This window comes from Solanum stenotomum, chromosome 3, assembly GCF_019186545.1.
Source record: "Solanum stenotomum isolate F172 chromosome 3, ASM1918654v1, whole genome shotgun sequence".
Lineage (NCBI taxonomy): Eukaryota > Viridiplantae > Streptophyta > Magnoliopsida > Solanales > Solanaceae > Solanum > Solanum stenotomum.
Window position 1 is genome coordinate 60,532,283 of NC_064284.1, and position 25,531 is coordinate 60,557,813.

At 31.9% G+C, this 25,531-nt stretch overlaps 2 protein-coding genes across 3 annotated transcripts in view; one reads left to right on the top strand and one right to left on the bottom strand.

The window, feature by feature from the left end:
• Window positions 1–8,366, top strand: part of LOC125857782 (protease Do-like 7) — a 28,752-nt gene extending 20,386 nt beyond the window's left edge. The window contains exons 14-24 of the mRNA XM_049537424.1: window positions 122–287; window positions 1,952–2,452; window positions 3,517–3,699; window positions 3,780–3,885; window positions 4,864–5,034; window positions 5,151–5,230; window positions 5,306–5,533; window positions 6,888–7,103; window positions 7,264–7,421; window positions 7,724–7,835; window positions 8,017–8,366. Of these exons, the coding sequence (XP_049393381.1) occupies window positions 122–287; window positions 1,952–2,452; window positions 3,517–3,699; window positions 3,780–3,885; window positions 4,864–5,034; window positions 5,151–5,230; window positions 5,306–5,533; window positions 6,888–7,103; window positions 7,264–7,421; window positions 7,724–7,835; window positions 8,017–8,193 (2,098 nt within the window). The 3' untranslated portion in view covers window positions 8,194–8,366. The remainder of the gene's footprint in view (window positions 1–121; window positions 288–1,951; window positions 2,453–3,516; window positions 3,700–3,779; window positions 3,886–4,863; window positions 5,035–5,150; window positions 5,231–5,305; window positions 5,534–6,887; window positions 7,104–7,263; window positions 7,422–7,723; window positions 7,836–8,016) is intronic.
• A 14,034-nt stretch (window positions 8,367–22,400) lies between these two features.
• Window positions 22,401–25,184, bottom strand: LOC125859424 (heavy metal-associated isoprenylated plant protein 21-like). 2 transcript variants are annotated; one of them, XM_049539172.1, is made up of 3 exons: window positions 24,796–24,852; window positions 24,215–24,290; window positions 22,401–22,925 (listed from the first exon to the last, which is right to left on the bottom strand). In XM_049539172.1, exons 1-3 carry the CDS (start codon window positions 24,799–24,801, stop codon window positions 22,633–22,635), a joined length of 375 nt encoding a protein of 124 aa, XP_049395129.1. In that variant the 5' UTR covers window positions 24,802–24,852; the 3' UTR covers window positions 22,401–22,632. The 2 variants fall into 2 exon arrangements, with proteins under 2 accessions (XP_049395129.1, XP_049395128.1); XM_049539171.1 differs by lacking the exon at window positions 24,796–24,852 and adding an exon at window positions 25,014–25,184 and having other exon boundaries at window positions 22,408–22,925.
• Window positions 25,185–25,531: the final 347 nt, after the last annotated feature.

The following is a 25,531-nucleotide window of genomic DNA, read 5'->3' on the forward strand; positions in this document are numbered from 1 at the left end:
TGTAATTTTGGCTTAAGTTCTCGTAATGCATGATTTTTAAGTATAAATCTGTTGGTACAATCCTTAGATATTTGCTTGTAAAACATATTGTATTGACTGTGACTACTATTTTCAATTGTAGATACATGCTATCTAGAGCAGGAGTTCCTCGCCACTCCATCATTAAAAAATTTGCAGGGGAAGGTATTTCAAGGCTTGAAGACTTAATTTCTGTTTTATCTAAGTTGTCTAGGGGTGCAAGAGTACCATTGGAGTATATACACTACAAGCAACGACATCAAAGAAAGGTATTAGCAACATACTATCAAACAAGATGTCAAAAAAACTGTTTCCGTCATTTATAGTTCCTGCTTTCTATTATCTTTCTCATCTGTTTTGCGGATAAGCGCAAATGCTGGTACTTGTTTGCTTTTTCAATTTGATCTTGGTGATTTGCATTAACTATGGTCAACAAACTATGCCTCGTTGTGGTTCTGTAGTTGGGTATTACTACTGATGTGTCGGTATAGTAGGGCGTATTCTTCTTGATCAGAAAGGGTAAAGGGAAGAAAAAGAAACGTAATGGCAGGTTTAACATTTGTTGTCATCAACAGTGTCAGGACTCAGGAGCATTGGCAGGAAATCTCTGTAGCTGCATTGGTGTCAAACTTACAATTATCTTCCTAAATGGTTTCAGGTTTTTGAATTAAGGGCAGGAATACATCCACCTGTTTGCAACTTTATGGGTTTGTCAACAATGATATTAATGATCAAATTCTTTTATTACATATAAACATAATGTTGGCCACTTTTCCATCTCGTAGTTTTTCTTCCATTTTAAAATTGAATTTGATCATCGAATCTGGAAAAAGATAAATAACTTGAGCTATGAAGATGTAGTTGCTAAAAATGTAATTATTGGGAATGGGTGAATGACAACATTCTGCAGGACACTAAGGCAACCGTGGCCTGTACAAAACAGAGCAGAGTTGGGAGATTAACTCTAGGAGAAACTCTAATGATTGTGGAGTAGGTGGTATATCACTATTGCTACAGATGCAGGGTTGGGAGATTAACTCTGGGAGAAACTCTAATGATTGTGGAGTAGGTGGTATATAACTATTGCTACAGATGCAGGGTTGGGAGATTAAGTCTAGGAGAAACTCTAATGATTGTGGAATAGGTGGTATATCACTATTGCTACAGATGCTGGAAGTACTACATTCATGGATATTCCAGGTTTATTAGCGTGGGAGCTACAGAAAAGTGAGGTGTTTACTGTCAACTCCTGCTTTAAGTGCCTGATCTTCTCTGCTGGTGAATTGTCACTTCGTCCTTCAACAAGATTTGGAGAAGCACAGTTCAAATTGATGTAGCATGTTTTTCCTGAATTTTGACTCATGAAGCTTCTCTCTCTGAAGATAATCTTCAAAAGAAGGGACATTATTATGCAATAGGTGTCAACTGTCTGTGGCTGGGCTGACAATGTCAACCACATATTCGTACAATGCCTTTGGGAACACATATGCGGCTTTTTTCTCAGTTTTATACGGTGCAAGTAATTTATGTAAAGATCAGTGAAGGAGCTATTATTGTGCTAGTTAAACAGAGAACTATGTGGGTAGAAAAGGAAGAGTTGGGACACAATATCAGCATGTATTGGTGGGTGATGTGGAAGGAAAGAAATCAGAGAGTTTTTGAAAGCAAAAGTGAATAATTCTTAGACTGCAATACAGATATATATCTTTTTGGCATTTTGGTGCAAATGAGAAATGTCAAAATAATGTGGAAAGCATAGTGGAGATCTTCTGTCTCCTTGAGTGAAGGGACTGGAGTTATTTAACCTTGATGCACATTGCACAAGTTTATAGTGCTTTCTGATTCAATAAAGCTTGTCAGAAAGTCCTTTTGGTTTTTCCATGTCTTCTTGCATGGAAGCATGACCTTCTAATAAACCTTTTTTTTTCTGCAGTCTGTCTTGGTCACAATTGACCGCCATGAGTGGTATGCACCACCACAGATATATAAGCGTGATGACAGATCTGGCTTATGGACAGCAAAACTGGCTTTGCAGCAGGAGTCCCCACTCTTGATATCTGGCATTTATCCAGTTGAAAATCATGCCGGGTCTTGTACTAGTGAGGTCAGTCCTAAGGACTATAGACCTGAACAAGTCAGCCAAGAATCCACAGATGGAGTTACTACTATGGAAATTAGTGGTGAACTTGTTGCTGAGGGACCAAATGCTCAGGATGATTCTGATAATGGAACAAAGAAAGGGAGGGTGGAAGAGAACTCATCTGAAGACGGTAATGTAGTAGCCGATTGTTCTTTAAATGAGCGTAGAGAAGAAAGATTGGATGAGTCTGGATCTGTGGAAGATACAGTTCTGAGAGATTATCATGGTGCCGCACCTGTAGAAGCTACATCAGTCGCTGAGCGTGTGATCGAACCTACTCTTGTGATGTTTGAGGTAACATTAAGGTCTCAAATGACTTGTATACTTCTACTGAAAAACATTTGTATTTTTATAGCATGAATGTTGATTATTCAAGTGTCTCCGTCACTATCTCCTTTTTGGGTCCGTGGGAGGTGGGTTTCATTTCCTCAGCTGTATTTAATAAATGACCTTTGATTTTTAAACGTTTTCTTTCTCCTTTGCTTCTTGGTTCCTGGGAGTTCTTTTTTTTTGTGTAATCAGACTAAGAAATGTGTTACACCCCAATTTTCCCTGAAAACAGAAAAGAAAAAGAAATGAGTTAAACCCCAGTGATGGAGAGCAAAGCTTTTTTTTTTTGGCTGTATCTCTTTTGGGTCCCCAGAGGTGGGTTTCATTACCCATCTCTTTTTCCTTTGCTGCTTTGATTCCTGGGAGGTGGTTTTTGATGTGTAATCAGATTAATCAGGCTAAGAAATATGCTAAACCCAATGATATTTTGGCTGGGGGTTCATTTTTGTGGACTTCTGCTTTGAATGTTAAACTTTGCATTAGCTGCATCTGCATTGCAATAAAAAGGTATTTAAAGTTCTCTTGACACATATGACATTTCTTCAATTTAATTTTGAACCATAAGGTGTTGTGAATGTGATCCCTTCAATTTTCTATAGTAATGCTTTGGGCGGTATTACATTAAGGCAAAATTATGCTATTGCAACTACTAGTTAGACTTCATTCTGCATTCAATTTAATATTGTAGATCATAGAAATGCTGAAATAAAATCATAAATTCCTGTGTTCTAGGGAGTAGTAAAGAGGATAAGATGACTCTGATCTTTACTTCTATGGAGCTGGATGTGAGCTTATCTCCTACTGATCTTACTCAAAAAGAGTCAATGATTTCTTTTGCTCACAGTTGGTCTAAACTTAATATCTGTTAGCTATAACCAGTGTTCATATCATGTTTTATTTGTAATACAAATGATCAATATCAAAATGACAAATGCAAGTAGGAGGTATCTCTCTGGATATTTTTTGTAACCTGGTAATTCCTGTTTCCGTCTGTCAGTTAAGTACCCCTTATGGTGTTAAAATTGCAGGTTCATGTCCCTTCATCATGTATGCTTGACGGTGTTCACTCGCAACAGTTTTTTGGAACTGGGGTAATTGTATATCATTCCCAAACAATGGGCTTGGTTGCTGTTGACAAAAACACAGTCGCAGTACCAGTTTCTGATGTGATGTTATCATTTGCTGCTTTTCCAATTGAAATTCCTGCTGAGGTGAGGTTTTGGGGGAGACAAAAATTTACCTCTTGCCACTTACCCTCCGTTATTGTTAAGAAGCTCAGTAACCTTTTCAGGTAGTCTTCCTCCATCCTTTCCATAATTTTGCTCTGGTTGCATACGATCCCTCTGCTTTGGGAGCTGCTGCTGCCTCCATGGTTCGTGCTGCTGAACTTCTTCCTGGTAAGTGTTAACTTTTTGGATGATTCTTATCCTTAATCTGATCCCCTTTCATATTGTTGCTAGTGTGTGGACAAAGTGATTTGTCTTTATTTCAGTGTGTTGTGTATGCATCATACACTACCAAGTGGAAAGATGTGTTCACAAAAAAAATAGAGGTTTTGAATATCAAGTTCAACTGTCTGCTTTTATTTTCTTCCTGGTGTAAAATAGATTATATGAAGGACACTGATACCATACTGGAAGCTTTAGAACTCCTACGTGTATGGATGAGGCTCTCATAGTCAGCCAAATCTAATTTTGCTCCTGTTCTTTTGCTCTCTGATGTCCTTTCTTTTAACCTTCTCTACTGTAGGTGTTGTAAATATTCCAGCACTTACTAAATACTGTTTTAATCAACTATATGCCATTGACTCTTTGAAAAAGAAAAGAAAGAAAAATCCTCGTTCTAGATGGGAGTTTTCATCCAGCTACTGATCAGGACATGATCCCCTTTGACACCATCTCTATTTATAATTGTTTTCCCTTTCTTTACTTTGATCCATGGTCTGTTACCCAATTTGAAAGTAAATTCTGTAGTCTCCAACTACACTGATGTGTTCTTGCAGAAAATGGGGCTGGCCTTCTGGGTTGAGCTCGTCGCATGGGGCTTGCATAGTACGGTTTACCTTCCTGTGTTGTTCGTTATCGTTATTGCACAGGAGCAGGGTTTACCCTGTGCGCACCCCAAAGGGTTGCGACTGCGGGTTTCCTTGTTAACAACAAAAATGAATGAACTAAATTATTTTAAGACAATCTTCTTCTCCTGTTCGAAAGTAAGAATATCTTTGGACAAGTACTGTCCATGAAAATGTTTCAACATAAGGTTGTGACTTCTTGAAATCCTCTTTAACCTGCGTACCTTGTTATTATAGTTCCCCGTAAATGATGTCCAGTGCAGAACACCTTATTTTTGTCGGTTAATATTTTTTTTGCCAACAGAACCTGCTCTTCGCCGTGGAGATTCAGTGTTTCTAGTGGGATTGAGTAGAAGCCTGCAGGCAACCTCAAGGAAATCAATCGTGACTAATCCTTCTGCTGCTGTGAATATTGGATCCTCTGATGTTCCACGATACAGAGCAACAAACATGGAGGTCATTGAGCTGGACACTGGTATGTCGAAACCTAAAGGGTCCTGCTCATATTTTGTGGTACTGATCACTATAATCCTTGTATTTTAACACTCAGCTTGTGACTTTTTCATGGTGCCATTGTTTGTGACATTTCAGATTTTGGAAGCACCTTTTCTGGTGTGCTGACTGATGAGCGTGGAAGGGTTCAAGCTTTGTGGGGAAGCTTTTCAACACAGGTATGTAATTCAAACTGCTGCTCTGAGTTACTGACTGTCGAAACTTGTTTTAAGTACTCCCTACACTCTTTCCAGCTCAAGTATGGCTCAAGTTCATCAGAAGAGCACCAATTTGTCCGAGGTATCCCAATATATAAAATAAGCCAACTCGTTGACAGGATTACTTCTGGCACTGAGGGACCGCCTCGTCTTATAAATGGTTTGCGAAGACCTATGCCTTGCATAAGAATATTAGAAGTTGAACTTTACCCTACTTTGCTTTCTAAAGCTCGAAGTTTTGGATTAAGTGATGCATGGATCCAGGTAATCTGCTATTTCTGAAGGTTTCTGTCGTTTCTGTGCTTGCATTTTCCTCTTATCCATTCTTGAGTTGAATGTGTTTTTCCTAATAAAAGAATCTACTTCAACTCAGACACAGAAATTCAATCTATTTCATCATTTAAAGCTCTTTTTAAATCTGGGTCCACAAGAGATGGTTGCTTGGTATTTGACCAAATAGTATCGTCCAGTTCCTATAGAACCTATCACTAAAATACCCCTTAAGGGGGATAAGGCTAAGCGGTGTGGAAAGGGTTTTATATGTGCTTAGATGTGTCCTCACTGAACATGACAACGGGATACAATAACTTCAACATACCCTGTGTAATTCCACAAGTGGGGTTTGGGGAGAGGGTGGTGTGTACGCTGTCTTACCCCTACTTGTGAAGGTAGAGGAGGCAGTTATTATTGATCAAGAAGGAAATCCATAAGGACTCAAATTTTTATGTGCTTGTTAACGTGCCCTCATTCCTTAAAGGTTAATTGCAACTCCCAAGTGGAATACAATCCAAGCTGTAAATGGATCGATAAATCTATGGTTATTCCGCGTACCTGGTCTTCATCACACTTCACGATTGTATCTATCTATGTGAATTGCTTAGTTGCATGGGCTCTTCACTTTTGATGCCGCGCCCTTGTCGGATTCACCAAAAATATACTACTTTTGGCGAATCCGACACGCACCCGTTGACATTTTTGAAGAGTCCGAGCAACATAGGTGAATTGTGTATCATTTACAGGTGTATGAGTAAAAAAATTGTTTGGCATTAGCTTGATGTGATGTTTATGGATTTTGGATATGATCATGACATCTCTGGTTGCCACCAGGTCAATCTTCCAGGCAATATTTACTTTATAGAATCGTGATCACCCAAGGGATTGATTCCTACCCACAAGTAGAGTTGAGCTGAAACTTAAAACTGGTAAATAAAAACATCAATTGTATAATTGTTTATTAGGAATGTCTTCTTGGAATTCATGCATGAGCATGTGTATCTATCTGCCTACTGTATCATGTTGCAAGTGTATGGTAAAATTTGTTGCCTTGGTGAATTGAATCCGATATCTATGGATTCAGACGTGATCATGGACATGTCTAATTTCTCAAATGATTTTCCTCTTAATTTATGTTGCCTGAAATAGAGGCTCTCTATTGATGTTTGTACATGTTGTTATTAGCTTTAGTCCCACCTTAATTGTTTCTAAAGATTATCTTTTGGAATAATAGGCTTTTCATGTTACCATAAAGAAAATCAGATAGTCTTCCCAAGATTGTTATAAGAGGTGAGCATAGTATGTGAGTTGGGCATTTTCGTAATAGTTGACATATCTCATTTAGGCCCTCGTGAAGAAGGATCCTCTGAGACGCCAAGTTTTGCGAGTCAAAGGTTGCTTTGCTGGCTCAAAAACTGAAAATTTGTTGGAACAAGGGGACATGGTCTTAGCAATTAATAAGCAGCCAGTTACATGCTTTCGTGACATCGAAGATGCGTGCCAATCTTTAGACAATTCCAGTCACGATGATGGAAAACTACACTTGACAATTTTCCGTCAGGTTAGCAAGAAGCTATCTGCCATTAGCTTTACTTTTTTTTAATTTCTCTCACTTATTTGATCAATAGAAATTTATTATTGTCATTATCTGTTTACATCAAGCAAGTACAAGAGTTCAAACACTCACTTAGATTCTTCATTTGTTGTTCATGGTTTCTCAGGGAAATGAAATTGAACTACTTGTGGGAACGGATGTGAGGGATGGAAATGGAGCCAAACGAGCAATAAATTGGTGTGGCGGTATCCTCCAGGAACCTTATCCAGCCGTACGTGCACTTGGGTTTCTGCCTGAAGAAGGTCATGGAGTGTATGTGGCAAGGTGAGGTGATGCTAGAATGCTGTAACAAATGAAAGATGATAGGAGGGTTTAAGTTTCATTATTTTTGCCAAGTAATAATGATATTACACAAACAACAAACATACCCAGTATAATAATCTCACAAGCGGGGTCTGGAGAGGGAGGGTGATGTTACACGGTTTTCTAAAATCTGCTATATTTAGATTGAGCAATCTTTAGTCAGAAGTAGTAAGTAGTTTTGTTTGCCTTGGCTGACCTGATTGTGCACTTATGAGTTCTCTTTGCCAACTATTTGGTCCCAAAGGCTAATGCCTCTTTTTCAGGTGGTGTCATGGGAGTCCTGCACATCGTCATGGTCTCTTCGCTCTTCAATGGATAGTTGAAGTCAACGGGAAACCAACCCCTAACTTGGATACTTTTGTCGATGTGACTAAGGTATGAGAAACTTTGCAAGATGTTATTTTCTATGAAGATGTATCAAATGGGACTCTAGAAACATTTGTTTTCGAACATGGTTCTAGGAAGCTTGTTAATGGTTCTCGGTTAACAAATTATTTCTATGTTGAACTTTGTTGTGATCCTGGTTTTAACATCTACTTAATTGAGTCCCTTACAGGCAATAGAGCATGGAGAGTTTGTTCGTGTACGAACAATCCACCTGAATGGGAAACCTCGAGTGCTCACATTGAAGCAAGATTTACATTACTGGCCAACATGGGAACTCAGGTTTGATCCTGAAACTGCAATGTGGCGACGCAAAGTAATTAAATCATTGGATTCTGGTGTTGTGTGAACTGTCTCACCAGATTGTTCAAAGCATTAGTTGGTGTACGTTGATATTTGAAGTTGTCATGTGTAGCTAGCTGTACGAGAATCTTAATGAACATTGATTTGATGCCCCTATATGATGTGAAATAATTAGATATTTGATCATTTTATAGAATTTTAAAAATAATAATTGTATGAGTACTTGATTTTGACAAAAAGAGGAAATTTCTTTTGTTAACCAAAAAGAAAAAAAAAGAGGAAATTTCTCTTAAAATGAAGTTTCATAGTATCCTTTTTTGGCTGCAAAGATGCTCCTTAGCTCGAAATTAGGTCCTACGCAATAAAACTTACAAGTAAAATGATAAATAAAGTGGCTAAATAATACTCCCTCCGTCCCTATTTACTTGTTCATATTTCCTTTTTTAGTTGTCCATTTTGACAAATCAAGAAAGGACAACAAATTTTTTCCTATTATACCCTTATTTACACTTCTTGAAAATTGTAAAAGTGTATGTTGTTTCCCTCCAATTTATTTCACTTGAATTCAAATAAGTGGTTGTAATTTTGAAGTGAAAAGTTGTCATAAGGGTAAAATTGTAACTTCACTGTGCTAATCATTGTTGCCTTAATTTGTGTGTCATTTCTAAAGTGGACAACTAAAAAGGGACGGAGGGAGTATATTTTGGACACCTGATGGGTCTACATTGATTTGGACTTGGGCATGAGCTTTCAGTTGTCCCTTCCCTTGCAAGTACATGTTACGTCTAGTAACAGTCTATGGGGTCATGACTTTTGCGTACTACAGTTACTCCTGAACTACCATTAGCTGCACGCTGTGGCCACCATCTTTTTATGCATAAATGCTTGAGTTGTTGGCAGAGTTAAAATTTTTAGTTTATGAGTTTTGAATCATAATTATTTTTGTTTGCGGGGTTCTCAACATATTATTTTATACTTGTGAAACGAGTTTCTTTAAATATAAATATAAGGTTTGAGCAAAAAAAAAAAAAACAACTATGTTCTCCCGAACCGTGGTGGAATCAGAATTTTTAATTTATGAATTTTGAATCATAATATTTTTTATTATCAGATTTTCAATTCGTTACTTCTATATATTAAGTGAATTCTTTTAGTATAATTATAAAGTTTTAGGCTAAGTTATTGAATTCTTTCGAATCCATAAGTACAATGTACTATGTAGGTTCTACCCCTACTTGGTCATATTGGCCAGTTGCTTGCGGAGTCAAGTTTTAACTTCTGCTGTTGTAATTTTAAATAATCATAATATATAAACAGACACTTAAATTTGATCTCATTTAGTTAGTAAACATTTCAACTTTGAGAGTATACATCTAGACACCTCAACTTGATCTTAATTGACGATTGAACGTTCAAACTCGTCTCCATTACGTCTTGTGGATACCTGATGCTGATGTTACACATAAATTTTAGAAGTGTTTTAGATGATTATTTTGTAAGCTAAAATACTGCTAGCATAATAAAAATGATTTGAGCTTTATTAAAGTATGCTTTTAGAAGTAAGAATTTATAGTAGTATTAAATATGTTAGAAATGAGTGAGTTCATGACTATTAAAGTACCATAATAATAATAATCCTTAGAAACGACTAACTACCCAAATGGTCACCACACACCATGAATGTCCACTATTAAAAGGTAGTAATGTACAAGACTTTCTCTATATCACCGCAAAATGAGGTTCAAGTGTACTGCTAATTCCTACTTATATTATATTTGAGTTTAAATCCTAAATTTTTTGCTATCAAATCAATATTTATGTGCAATCATTCATAATAAATTAAATAATATTAGTAACACGAAAAAATATATTTAACTTATTTGCGTCAGCCAATACTTACATGTTACATACATCGAATTTATATCATGAGCGAATTGTATCTATTGAGTAAATATATGCTCAAGTAAGATTTACTTTTCGAAAGTGCCAAAAGCAAGAACAACATAACATTATGAACATAAAGTTTCTACAACGAGTAAAGTTAGCTTGATCGTGTAAAAAATATTTTCTCTGTCAATAAATATCAATTAAAATCTAATGAATAAAGCATGATAAAACTAAAGTACCTGCTACAACCAATTAAAACACATTAATATGATAAAATATTTTTCAAACATTAAATATGTAAGTTAAACCTATATAATATAAAGGCTTAGCACCAAGATGAAGCAATCCATATATATGTATATAAAAAACTAACTTGACTATTCCTTTTGTCACCTTTACTCCTTCTTTCTTTGCTTGAGAGATAACATTTTGGTCATGGCTAGGAACATCCCTAGCCTTCACCTACATAAACTTTATTTACTTCCTCCTTCTATAACTTTTTTCATAACTATACTATTTGTGTTTGCCATATTTTCTATGGTGGCCTTTTTGTGTGGAGTTGGCTCTAATTACAAAAGGAAAAATGAGAAGAAAAAAAGTGTGCAATTAGGTGGTGAAAAACCACTCTTAAGTAGTACTAAAGCTCTTATTATGACCAAATTGATATGTTGGAGGAAAGATGAAGATGAAGATGATGAGAATGCGTTGTGGAAGAGAACTATAATTAAAGGAGGAAAATGCAAGCCCTTGGAATTTTCAGGCAAGATTTGTTATGATGATAAAGGGAATCCAATGTTGGATTAATTCATGGATTTTTATAACCTTTTTTTTTTTTTGGGTATGTATGGTTTGTCTTGGAAAACCGTCTGAATTTACTTACTTATTATATGATATATTTTTATTTTTACCCTATCGATTGTCGTTGTACATTAGGGTCATTCATACTTTCTTTGGTTAGCAAATTGTTTCTTATTTATATTGGATTTTAGTGAAAATCCAATGCGAATTTCACTAACAAAGTTAAAATTTATTCCTATACTTTCGATTATGATTTAAAATTATCATATGATACTTTATTTCGGTTAGCTCCATTCTGGAGCATCGTTTAAAATCACAAGTAAATATGGGAAAATTTGCTAAAGGTGGGGATCCATGACTCCAAACTCGACATGTAGACGGTGATACCGCCACATACAACATGGGTAAAATTGAGATATTTTTACAGTGAAGAAGAAATTCTAACCCTACATTTTCTCTTCTTTTTTTTTCGTGTGAGACGATACATATGATTTGTGTTTATTTGTTTAATTTTATACAAATTTAAGTGTATTTTATGCACATCTAAAATTGGACATAAATATCAACTGAGATCACATTAAAGACATGTTTGTTACACCTATAAAATGAATTATACACGAGATACTAGATACATGTTACAAATTACAACAAATAAAGAATTCAGTGGCAACCAAATATCTCTTTTTTTTTAATTGTAGTGCTAGTTCAATCTCGAAATCCACAAGAAACATTCAAACTCCCCTTATTGAATAACCCAAATTACAAAAGTCCATAAATTCATCAAAACCAACAAAATATGAATTTCAATTTGAAATCCAACTACATCAAAATTGGGTAAAATTGGTATTAAACACAAGGAATTAGGTTCACTAATATCAAAATTGGGATGAACATAAGGAATTAGGTTGTAGATTTCTTGTCCTTGTAGTGCCATCAACTCCTTCAAAATAAGTAGAGCTCTTTGTTAGATCTTTGTGGTGTTGATTATGATGATTTCTAGAGAAATCTAGTGAATTTTGGTGATGGTTTGTAGTGGTGATCTGGTGGTGTGAATCACTAGTGTATGTAGTGCATATATAAAATGTAGGAAAAATTACAGAAATTCTACCTTTTAGTTTACTTATTACCATTATCCCCTATAACTTTTATAAATCTCCGAAATCCCTCATCTTCGCGCATCAGATTAGTGTATCAACGCTTATATTATTGTATCTCACGCATCAGATTAGTGTATCAGCGCTTATATTATTGTATCTCACGCATCAGATTAATGTATCAGAGCTATATAAGTGTTGATACATGCGCGATATACAATAATATAAGCGCTGATACATTAATCGGATGCGCGAGATACAATAATATAAGCGCTGATACATTAATCTGATGCGCGAGAATGAGGGATTTCTGTAATTATAAACTTTTAAGGGATAAATTGTAATTTTGCCTTAAAAGTATGTGATTTCTGTAATTTGCCCTAAAATGTATGTATGTTGTATGTGACACTTTAACTAGGGAAACCAATAACTAAAGTGTATATGTTCTATGTATAGGAGGTGTATATCTCATGTATCTTGTAATATACAAGTAACAAACTGTGAGATACAATAATATATAGGGAAAATGACAAATATACCAACAAACTATCATAAATGGTATGCAGATATCCGACGTCGTACTTTTGGGACATTGGTGCCCCTGCCGTCCAGCACATATGCCCTTCACTTTAACGGAAGACTAAATAGGAACACGTGGCGCAATCTTATCCGTCAATCCTATATTTAATAAATGTCAGATCTGTGGATAAGATTATGACACATGTTGTCCGTTAGTATAAATGATATATATGCTCCAATGTCCCAAAAATATGACGGAGGGTATTTGCATACCATTTACAATAGTTCGGGAGTATATTTGTCCTTTTTCCTTAATATATATAAGTGATTTTTGGTGGTGGATGAGGTAACTTGTGGTGATGATTGGTGGTGGTATGTGTATGCAATGAGTATGTAAATTATTGTATATAAGTTGTATGTGTGGAAACTTTATTAGTTGGGTAAAGCAGTAGCTAAAGTGTATGTAAGTTGTATGCGTATAAATTGTATCTTAAGTGTACGTTATAAATATATATATTTTGTATCTATACATTTCAGTTAGAATGAGATATTATATATGCACAGATAAATGCATTTACTACATTTTGATAAAAGAAAAATTTCGCTATATTTTGCAAAAAAGTTCCCTTTTTTATCATGCACTAATGGGTAGGGGTGTTCATGGTTCGGTTTGAATTGGTTATTGGTTAAAATTAAAACCAAACCAGTTTAGTCGGTTTTTAAATTTCTTAAATCAAACTAAAAAAATAATCATCAGTTTGATTATTGTCGATTTGGTTCGTTTTTTTTTTGTTTTTTCGATTTGAAAGTAATAAGTTAGTTGAGGGCATACACAACTCGATAGACACAAACACCTACTACATGAAATACCCGCAAGAAAGTTGTTGTGGATTCTATTAAGCTAGCAGTACTAGAGTTATTATTACACGAACAGTGTGATTTAGTTAAGCAATAGTAAGTGTTGGGCTTGGGAAAATGGTAATGTTAAAGACTTGAGTTAATTAAAATTAAACATATTTATTTTTTATTTATGAATAATATATAAATAGTTACAGAATATATGTATATATAATTTCTCGGTTGGTTTGATTATTTTTGCGATTTTTTTTAATAAAATCAAAACTAAATCAAATAGTATCGATTTTTAAAATCTTACAAAACCGAATATCAATTATTTTAATCAGTTTGATTCGGATTGTGGCGGTTTAATTTTTGGAAAAATTACTTAACTATACACCATTTATCATCATATTTTCTTATTTTCCCTACCATTTCAAAAAAATATCAAAAATCCATTTTTTTCCTCCCATCATCTCTTTTTCCGGATACATTAATTTGAAATCTCATACCCATGGTTTTCCTTCCTTTTTTCACGCCACAAATCTCTCCATAATTACATCAATTAATCTATTTTTGAATTTCAAATTTTTTCTATTTCCAATTAATGATTTCAAATTATTCAAGAGGTAAATTTCTTTCCATCACTTCAATTTCCGATTTCTTTTATTATTATTTTTTAATTTTTCATCTTAAAAAATAAAAATAAAAATACCTCCTCCCCCTACCCCGATTGAAATCTTATTGAACCTTTGCACTTTAGTTAATCATATTGTCGTTGAAATTTTTTCTTGAAAAATATTTATTTTCTTTTAATGTATCTACTATTGAAAAACGTCCAAAAAAAAAAGAAGAAAAAAGTTGAAACTGCCATTGCACGACCATCACTATCAAACATACAAATTTTTAATGTATATAGTTTATTTTGAGTCTTAAATTAGTCTTTGTTAGTGTTATCATTGATCCGATACATTACTGCTAGAATAACCCTTGTTTTATGCAATGTATAATGTTCATATTTAAGGTATTGATACATAACTCTAATGTTGTTGAATCTTCGATTAGTGTTTATCATGTTCAATATAAATGTACTTGATACATAAACTTTATGTTATGTATCACACACACAAAAAAGAAGCTATTTTGGAACAATTACATGTATAATGTATTTTTTTAAAATTATAAACTATAGTATTTCTCAAACAAAATAAGATACATAAATAATAATGTATCATGCACTAATTTTTTAGTTATGATACGTAAATTCGAATTTATACTAAATGTATCTGATACATAATAATTACCAAACAATAATGTATCGATCTCAAACCTAAAATCTTATGGGCAACACTTTCTTATTTAATGTATCTAGTAGATATACAACACTTATCAATTTAAATTGAAAGGATCTTCATGATGTATCTTCTCAGAATTTTTGATAATTTTGAATCAAAATGGAAAGGATCTTCAATGAACTAGGAGAATAATATTGAAACTCAAAATTTTCATCAATTTTGAATCAAAACGGAAAACATCTTCAATGAACTAGGAGAAGAATTTTGAATCTCAAAATTTTTGACAATCTTGAATCAAAATCGAGAGGATATTCGATGAACTTGAAGATTCACAAAAGAAAATCGTTTGTCCAACAACAATTTCATTACTTTTGTATCCTTCATAACTCACCTAGCTTATCCAAAATTTCGACAAAAGTTTTTATGAAACAGAGAGGACGATGAACAAGAAGAAGAAATTTAATTTTTAAATTTTTTGTTTTGTTACACTATATGATTGAATTCTTGACAATAATTTGGAATGAAATAGTGCAATTTATGGGATCTTAATTTGATTTTCAGTTTTTTTTCCTTAATTAGTGCAATAGATGGATGCTATGAGATCTTAATTTAATTTTTCAGCCTTTTTATTCCCTTAATAAGTGCAACAGATTGATACATATGTATCAACAATAATGTATTCGGATCCTTAATTATGTATCCGAAATGCCTAAAAAACATGAGATTTGTGTAATTAGAAAAAGAATAGGGATAGAAGGTAATTTAGGTTTTACACTATTGAGTTTATGTAAGTTATACTTAATTTTTTAACCATAACCATGAACGACACTACTAATGGGCCACTTTTCTCGTATTCAAGTTAAGTTGTTGGACCAAATAGTAATCTTTATAGAATCTGAAGAATGAACAAGCTCCTTCTACTTGATTGTGATTATTGGGCCTGAAGCCCATTTATTCTATAAAGGAAACTTTTAGGCCGCCATCTTATTAAAATTGCTACTTTCTTAAATTTAGAGTATTGGTTGGTTAATTATAGATTAAGGGACAAAGCAATATTCAAGTGAAAAGAACATCATTCCCTAGAAACAAGTATTAGTCATGGGCAAATCTAGGGTATGGGGTGCGGGTTTTAGGAAATTCAGTAACTTTCTCGCATATTCTATATTTATATTGAGAAATTTATTAAATATATAAGAAATATTCCTATGAGTCCAATAATAAAGTATAAAAGTCACTTGATTTAGCAAAAAATGGAACTTGCTCAAACATTGTTGTCCATCTTGATGACTGACGAGGGTTTGTTTTCTTTTGGACACTTATAATAAATATTTTTTAAAAATATAAAATGTTAGAAATTCATAAATTTTATATTCTGAATCTGCTTTTGAAGTGTACTTGATCTATATTTAGACTTCCAACTTTGCATAATGCCTTATTTTAGTCTTCAAATTAAAACCAATAAGAGTTCACCAAATCCATATATTAGATAATATTGATAGATATATTCTTGAGCCAAAGTGTGTTACTTTATTTATTTGTTTATTTGGTAAAAAATAATAATAATTGAAATTCCCTTCAAATATCTTTTTTGACCCGTTTTCTATACATAATTGTAAAATGGAATTTTTTTTATTCTACAAATATTCTTTGAAGAAATATGAAAAAATTAAACACTCTATTTTAAGACAATAAAAAAAAGAAGAGAAAAAGTTTATTGCCTTTTGCTTTACGTGGCAAAGTGTTGCAGCAGATTTTTTATGCCTTTTTTCATAAATATGTTTGACAATACAAATATTATACTCTTTGCACATTATCAATATTGTTATAAAATTTATTTATAATTTTAACTTAATTAGACCTTCTTCTTTTTTCAAGTTTGAAGCAGTGAAAAATGGATAAAATGTATGACCAAACAGGTTTTCAAAAGAAATTTTTTTATGTCCAAATAGACTAGGGTTGTTCAAAATCAAATCATAATGGATAACCTAATCAGAAAAAATATTTATTGGTATCAGAATCAACAGATTAATGATTGTTGAACGGATTGAAATTCATAACTAATGGCTCAACAGTACTACACAGTACAAATTACATAATTTCTTTATCGGATAAACTATTAACTTGTTAAGAATGATTAAATTTGGATGTATACCCTTTAATTTGTATATATAGTAAGTTTAGAAAGTTAGAAACCCTAAAATGTTACAACTCTAAAGAATAGGTTGCAGCAGGCCTCATATTCTTGCTTAATTAATATTTCTTTGAAGTTTAATATGAGGTTTGTAAATTAGGAGTTCCAAAATAATGCATGAAATTGCACAATTCAATTAAAAGATGGACAAAATATCGTAGTAAAACAACAAAATTTTCAAGTTAATTTCATTTCATGATGAATTTTGAGAAAATTCAATTAGCTAGGAGCCTTTTAGAGACAAATTAGCTAGGGTCTCCGACCAATTCCCTAGCTAATTTTATATTTTCTAGCGGCAGTTCTAAAATGTTGAATTTAAAAGGCGTGTTTTGGTACATATTTGCTTCGTATAGGCAAATTCACCGATGAGATCTTTTGTATTTTGCCTTTTTCTTCAATTGGCTTTGTTGATTGACTAATAAGTCGATCAATAATCACCGCGAATTTACTCGAATCTAATAGCTTTTGTTTAAATTATGTATTTATATTGAAAAACTTATTAAATATGTATGCACATTAAGTTAGAATTCAATTATTATTCTTTGAAATTAGTTGTTCTACAATTCAGAACCCCAAAAATTGAAATTATGATTCAGACTTTGATTGAATCCAAACCAAACCAACTGTTATTTTACTGGTTAGTATAACGAACTAATATATTCAAAAATTGATAACCGATAAACCAAATCATTAAATACAAATATTCAATTGAACCACCTGATAAACATTCTAGAACGGACCCTTATTATTGTTTGTGCAATTTTGCAAAATTATGACGTTCAAATTATAATAAGTGACATATGTCAATTTTCTAGATGCTCTTATTTGCAATATCTTTGGTCCTTATTTAAGGAGTGGAATAATTTCACTTTAATTTTGAGCACAAATCGCTACTTTCGGAAAGAAAAGAGAATTTGCATCTCTATTCTCTAGGAACAAATAAAACTATCTTTTTTTTTTAATAACATAAAAGTAAAATAAAGTTTGAAAAGTACATAGTACTTCATTTGATAAGACTTTCTCTACTATTTGGGATAATTACTCACGGAATTATTAGTCATCTAATTTATAAAATATTTTATTTCATTTCAGGAATACCTCTAAGGAAAAAAAAAATGATATACAACGAGTAACTCTTTATTTTTGTCAAGATATAGTTAAGAATAAATTAATACTATATGGTTTAATTAATAAGAAATATATTTTTATTTGGTATATATTTGATATTAGTATTTGTATTGATTAAATTTATATTTACACTTTACAAGATCTATTTTTAGAGTGACGTTCAATCCCAAGACATTTGAGTATAGGTGGAGGGATCTTAATCCTCGGCCTATTGAGTTTTCTTTCCAAACCATATGTATCTTCATAGTCCATAACTATACTATTTATCGCTTTGATTTTTGAGAATTAAATTTATTTCAAAATATATGACGTACATTTTAGAAAAACAACAAACATATATTATTTCTTTATTTTTCTCAAAATGCAGTCGAAGAATATAATAGAAATGGCAAAATGAGTTAAATTTGTTATTATTTGTTTGATCCAACATATTTTGAATGAGTTGGATATCCAATCACTTAATGATGGATTAGAGATATGAATCAACTTATATTATACATCATAAAATATGGATAATCCATGAGTATCGATTAATTGCACTTTCCTTAAAGTATGTAAGGGTATATGAACTTCTAAAAAGTACACCTATTAAAGGTTTGTTTGGTATAAAGAAAAATATTTTTGAAAAATATTTTCTAATTTTCTCATATTTATAGTTGTCTTAAATATTTTGGAAAATATATTGCAAATAGGCTTCTTCTTCAATAATTTAATAAAAATGACTTCCTTGCATATAAGTAATTGAAATATTTCTCAAAACTTTTCTTAAACTTCACTATCATAAAACAGGTTTCGATTTGAGATTTGACTTATGACCCTGTCCCTAGACCGACTTGGACCTGGGATCCAACTCCCAACTATGACCCAATCCGAGACCCAAGATTCAACTTCCGACTTCCCGACTACGACTCTGGCTTTGACCATTCACTTAACAAAGATATTAATTCTAATCATCCATAGTTCAGTCATTAGGTCATATTATCTTTTATAGGTCTAAATCTGAATCATTCTATTTAATCATTAAGTGCATTTTTTTTATATGTTACAATCACTTAATAAGCTTGAATACATTGAATGATTAAGAGATCGGTAACAAGTCTTGTTATTTGTTTGCTTGTAATGGAGGGTCTTAGGCGTCATTAATTTGTTGAACCTAATGGAGGTTCGAATATGAATGGTTCAGACCTTACTCTATTAAGTTTATTTATTTTTGTTAAGATTTAAGCACTTATTTGATCATTAAAATCTTGAACAAACTCTTAATATCATTAAAATGTATTTCGTGTAGATAATTTCGACCACCACGTTTTATTCATAATTCACATGTTGCAACCACTAATCACCTCTGCCATTATAATCACCACTATCAATAATAGTACTATCACCAACTACCTCTGTCATCACAATATAATCATGCACCATTGTTGTCAACTTCTATTGCCAGTCCTACCACACTTACCACCTTCCTCATTATAACTATATCTACTGCTACTAGTGTCAACCACCATTACCCTTGACAACCACCAACCACCTCTGCCAACAAGTATTGTTAGACATTACCATACCTACCATTTCCACCATTTTAATTATATTCATTGCTACCACCACCTCCGCTCTCAGCTACTACTATCACTATGGCCAATCTCTACCACCAATCACATTCATAATCATAGCTAGCACCGATGTCAATTATTATCAAGACACTATCTACCACCACACATTTTTCAACTACCACCATCCATTTTGCCAACTATTAACATCAACTAATTACTTTACTATCACAACCATCACCTTCCCGACAATCATCAACCACCTCTATCATCACAACAACCTTCTTTAGATGCCACCATCACCACCCTCTATATATATTTTAAAAATATTTTATTGATATTGTATTAGATTAATTTAGTATAATGCTTATTTATTTATAAATAAAGATAAAATAATTGTATACATTCAAATGTTGAAAAAATAAACAACCTTCATACAACATTTTACTATTGAAATGTGTATTTATATTCAGACATCTAAATGTGTGGTAAAATTCAGACGTTTTAATCTTTAGTGAAACAAATAAGGCCTAAGACTTTGTTACATAAAAATCATTCAAATCTATTTTGACTCATTAAATGATTGTAACATTAAAACAACAAAATTAAAATCTAAATAATTAAGATTCTAACTTACGTCACAAACAATTTAATGACTAAGTTATGAATAATTAAAATCTTCATTAAATATAAACAAATAAGATCTTAGACCAGCTTATAAGCTTTGTCAAACACAACCAAAGACAAAAGCTACTAACTTATTGGTTTGATAAGTTGGTAAACAGTATAAAGGTAATCTAAGATTGTTGATAGTAAGTGCATCATTAGCTGTATGAAAGCCATTATAAACATGACAACTAAGTTGATAATCTAATCTCCCTTTTTAATCTTAAAGCACTTAAAAGATAAAAATTCGATGGATTTTGTTTGAAGAATAAGATTCTATCACCACCATTGGAAAGTCCTACAAAGTTGTGTCTTCAATATGTCTTCAATATGAATCCATCTTCCTCCTCATTCTCCTTTTGCCTTTTCCATTTTTTATTCTATTTTTTTTCATGTCTTTTTTGGATGATTTGACATTCTTCCACACATGGCCTCTACTTTTGAACAAAGAAAAGAATCATTTTACACTTTTTTAGGACCACAATCAAGCTACCAAGATGTATGTGAAATTGTGAACCACTAATTCTTAATTTGAGCTCCTTTGAACAAATATTATGAAGTTGAAAAAACAAAATATGTGAAGTTGAAATTAGAAAAAGAGTGTCAAAATTTAGTTGTATTTGGATAGTTTGACAAAATTATATACAAATATTTTTAGAGTAATATTTCTTACTTAGGTACCGAACATAAAATAAATAAATAAAATTATTGAATGAATTGTTATGTGGGGATTGCATAGTTTAAACATATTATTCATACAATGCATTTGCTAATATATATATTGTCATTTTATATTTGTAATTCATCAAATAATACATAAATTTTCATATAAGTTAATGAATATTAGTAATGTGGAGCTAAATCCACCAACTATATATATATATATTATAAAAGTACAAACTATTGCATTAATTAATTATATATTTGCATTATTTTTCTTGTAAAACCAATCAGATATTGTATTACTTACACAATTTTTTGCGGGACTTCTTTTAGTTTTGCAACCAACTAAACAACCCTTCAATAATTGATCCCAAACGTCTTATCGCTTCGATGAATCACTTTAGGATAATTGTTTATTAAAACAATATTTATACAAATCATATATTTGACCAATAGAGTCGAGCCTACTTTAGCTTTGATCAAAACAGAGTACGTAAAATCAAAGCAAACTCTTTTCAAATCGAGTTAAATCGAGTCGAACTAAAATAAAATTGACTCGGTTCAGTGCTAAAGCCACCCACTGCCTATGGGCTATGTCCACATTATTGTCACATAGGAATATTCGGCATATTAATACTGTACATATACAACATCATTTTCACTTAAAATTCTAAATTGACCTATCATTCCAATGTCCATATAAGCCAACCCCTTCTTCTTTCTAACTAGGGTCTAAGCTAGAGCAAGAGAAAAAAATTATGAATTTAACATAATTCAGTAATTCTAATAAAAACTTTATATTTGTGTTAAATTTTTTATTAATATGTATGATTAATGCATTATAATTTAATAAATTCATGTCTTTTTAAAAATAGTTAAAATCCATAAATTTAAAATTATGACTTTGCTTCTAGCTAGTACACCTTTATATTTAAAAATTTTACATGAATATTTACCTCATAAAGTGCTAGAGAAAAAGGGGGAAAAAGGGCAAAAAAAAAAAAATCACTTTTGTGGAAGCTTCTCTTTTATTGGAATTTCTTTGTCTTTGCTTAAATATAAAGCTCAGAAGAAAGAAAAGGACAAAATAGTTCCTTATGTAATTTTGATTCTTTAAATTTGTTATAAGTAAGCATTTATTTGCCTATGTAAAAATACATTTAAACAAACTTTAATGGCTAGATTTAAAGGTAACCTGGAGAAAAAAGATTTGGAAAAGGGTCATATTTGTCCTTATACTCTTAGAAAAGGGTTATTGTCCTTCGTTATATATATATTTTTTTATATATTTATCCTTACCGGCCAAGTTAATAGACACACATTTGCCCTTAGACCGTTAAATCTCATATTTCCACTTTGACTTTGTAAAATAAAAATTACAAGAAATTAACTCAAAGTAAGCTTAATGACATGCATTTAGAAAGGACCAAAATATTCATGAGCTTCATTAATTTACTCTTACACTGGTCAGTTACATGCCCTCCTTAACTCACTAAGTATGATCATAAAGGTAAATACTACATTTATCAAAATCTTCTTGCTATACTTATAGGGCAACCCCCCCCNAAAAAAAAAAACAAAAAAAACTCATCAATGAAAATATAAGTGAAAATATTTGTCGTCGTTGTTGTTCTTTCTTTAAAGCAGCCATCCTTCTCGAGATTCACACGATGAAGGTGACTGCTAACCTTGATGATCTTAATATGTGTAACAAAAGAACTCAACAATTTTTGCTTAGACTCTATATTTGTATCAGAAAATTTATTATTAATTACGAACCCATTAACTAAGACGACCTATATAGATATAGTGACATGACTTCAGAACCCATAAACTTCAAATCTTGATGACCCGTCATCACATAATGGAACAAGCACTTGGATTGTCATCACTAAAAAGGTAAGCAAATTTTTCTTCAGTAGCATTTGGGGCAAGAAGTGCTTGTGGCACATTTTTAACCATACCAGCAGGTGCCCTTTTATCATAGGCTTGTGGTGCATGTGGATAATATACCACATTATAAGGTACATATGGCCAAAATTCTGCTCTTTTTCCAGTACTCTTTATTTTCTTCAATACTCTATTTGGATCCACATAACCATTTATTATCACTTTACTTTGCTTTCTAATCACTTCCACTGATTTTACACCTGAAATAATTTCAATATAATTTTTACAGTTTAAATTCTATGCACTGACAAAAATAATAACACGAACATATACTTAATGATATAAGTAAGGTCTAAGGAGGATGTTGTGTATGCAGTCTTGTTTCTATCTTGTTAAAAAAGGAGGTTACTTCTAATAGACCATCAACTAAGTTCTACGTGCTGACGTTGTAAAAATATTAACATAATCAGGATATATAGCTTAATTTATGTAATTAAAGAAAAAAAATCATGATAAATAATTAAACTAGCTAGAAGTCTCTATAGTACACGTGTATAAGATAAAATATGTACTACATGTATAGAAGGAGCTCACATAAGAAGTATGAGTTCGACAAAAATTAATAACTTTTTTCAAAGATTGTGTAGTTATTAAAAAAATTATTAAATATATACATATCATAAAGTTTAAAAACTATAAACAACACATTCAGAACCCATAAACAAAAAATCTTAAACCCGTCTCTAATACATGTATATTTGTACTAAGTTGGTATCTATATTCCAAAAGAATTTCCATGACAATGTGTAAATTGGAACTCATACCTTTACATGTGCTTGGTATTTTATTTTTATTAAAAGAAAATGGAGATGCCAAAACACAGAATAAGTAACAGTTCATTAAAGATGATATATACATTTTGACTACTATTTCACATGAAAAAGTAACATTTCCATAAGTACAATGTTTAATTATTTAAGCTTTTAAAAGAATTTTCGCATCCTTCTTTTTCTTTGTTGATCATATAAACTTGTACTATTTGATACGACGAAATACATCAATAACTTCTTAAATTTTTGAGTAAAATTTTATTTAAATATTCAAATTATGACTTATTTTAATTAAATATCTGAACATATGATAAAATATTTATATCAAATACTTCCATCTCAAAATTTTGAAAAAACTTTTTCACATATTCTTAAGTATCTAATTATGTACATGTCAATCTCCATTTAGTTATACACCACAACTTCAATCGTAACGGCTTATTAAAACTAATGTATATAATCAAAGATGCTAAGTTATCTACATGTCATGAAAACTTAAGAACACACAATAAACTAAATTTGAGTCGAAAGTGTCTAAAACACTTTTTTCATATGTTTAGATGCTCAATCAAACCAATCATCATTTTGAATGTCGACTAAATAAAATTTATTGACAAAATTAAGAGGTTATCGATGTATTCCACCAAATAAAACTTGTGATAACTTTGAGAAGAAATGTTTTTTATTTGAAGGAGAAGAAGAATAGTAATTGTACGAACCTTTCATATGCTTGACAGAATTCTTGATTCTTCTTTCACATCCATCACAGTCCATTTTCACTTTTATTTCAACTGTCTGCATGCCAAGGAAGAAAAAAATAATCATAAGGATGCGACTTAGTGGTCAAATAAAACTTGTGATAACATTCAAAAAATATCATAACACACGGCGTTATTATAGAGGGCTTTGACGAGTTAAACGGGGTGGGTGGTGAGTGGGGATAAAGCATAGAGCAAAAAGAAGAATTAAGGGCCTATCATTCGATATAGTGGTCAATGACGTGAGTTGAGCACCATGAGTCTCAGGTTCAATTTCTAATTGAGACAAAAAATGTTAAGTAATTTCTTTCCATCTATTCTAACTTTGATGGACAAATTTACCTGATACCAATTACTGATATGACATGTATTTCATGGAATTATTCAAGGTCAGCAAAAACTAACCTGAACACCACGATTATCAAAAATAAAGAAGAGAAAATTAAGAGCCTAAGACTTGGTGTCTTCTTGATCATGTCAACCCTTTAATTAATTTGGAGGGTTATGAATTGGATGAGTATTAAAGTGAATTAAGAAAATACCTGCATTGATTTCTTCTTGTTGTTTGTGCTGGTTGTGATTGTACAAAAACTTGCTATATNTTCAAGGTCAGCAAAAACTAACCTGAACACCGCGATTATCAAAAATAAAGAAGAGAAATTAAGAGCCTAAGACTTGGTGTCTTCTTGATCATGTCAATCCTTTAATTAATTTGGAGGGTTATGAATTGGATGAGTATTAAAGTGAATTAAGAAAATACCTGCATTGATTTCTTCTTGTTGTTTGTGCTGGTTGTGATTGTACAAAAACTTGCTATATATTCCAAAACACCCATGATTTTGGCTCCTTATTGTTTTAATCAAAGCAAGAAGAAAAAAAAAGAGAAATAAATAGAAGAGGAAGAAGGGAATTTTAGAAGTTGGGTGTGTGAGAATATGACATAATGATTGCTAGGCATGGTATATATATTATATATATATATATGGCGGGTTGTGTAAAAGAAAATCACGATAGATAATTGAGATTTAAAAACTAAGTACGTATATAGATACTAGTAGAAAGAATAAGTAGTTATTAATATGATGGTTCGACATTCCTTTATTCTTAATTAGAAGTCTTGAGTTTGAATTTTGGAAACGAAAAAAAAATCTATTGAAACCAAACGTCAAAGAAATGGACTATGCAATATATGAATTTAGATTCAGTAGAACTCCAATGTAATTATTGAATATTTGGTGGAAAATAAGAGAAAAAAAAGAATGTGTAATTTTAATATTT

What these genes read in the sequence shown, in the direction of transcription:
- LOC125859424 (XM_049539171.1), bottom strand. Translation starts at nt 25,088, where the DNA reads ATGGGTGTTTTGGAATATATAGCAAGTTTTTGTACAATCACAACCAGC. An exon ending in ACAAGAAGAAATCAATGCAG is followed by an intron (nt 24,291 to 25,013) that starts GTATTTTCTTAA and finishes CTTGGCATGCAG; the next exon opens with ACAGTTGAAATAAAAGTGAA. An exon ending in TTCTGTCAAGCATATGAAAG is followed by an intron (nt 22,926 to 24,214) that starts GTTCGTACAATT and finishes AAATTATTTCAG; the next exon opens with GTGTAAAATCAGTGGAAGTG.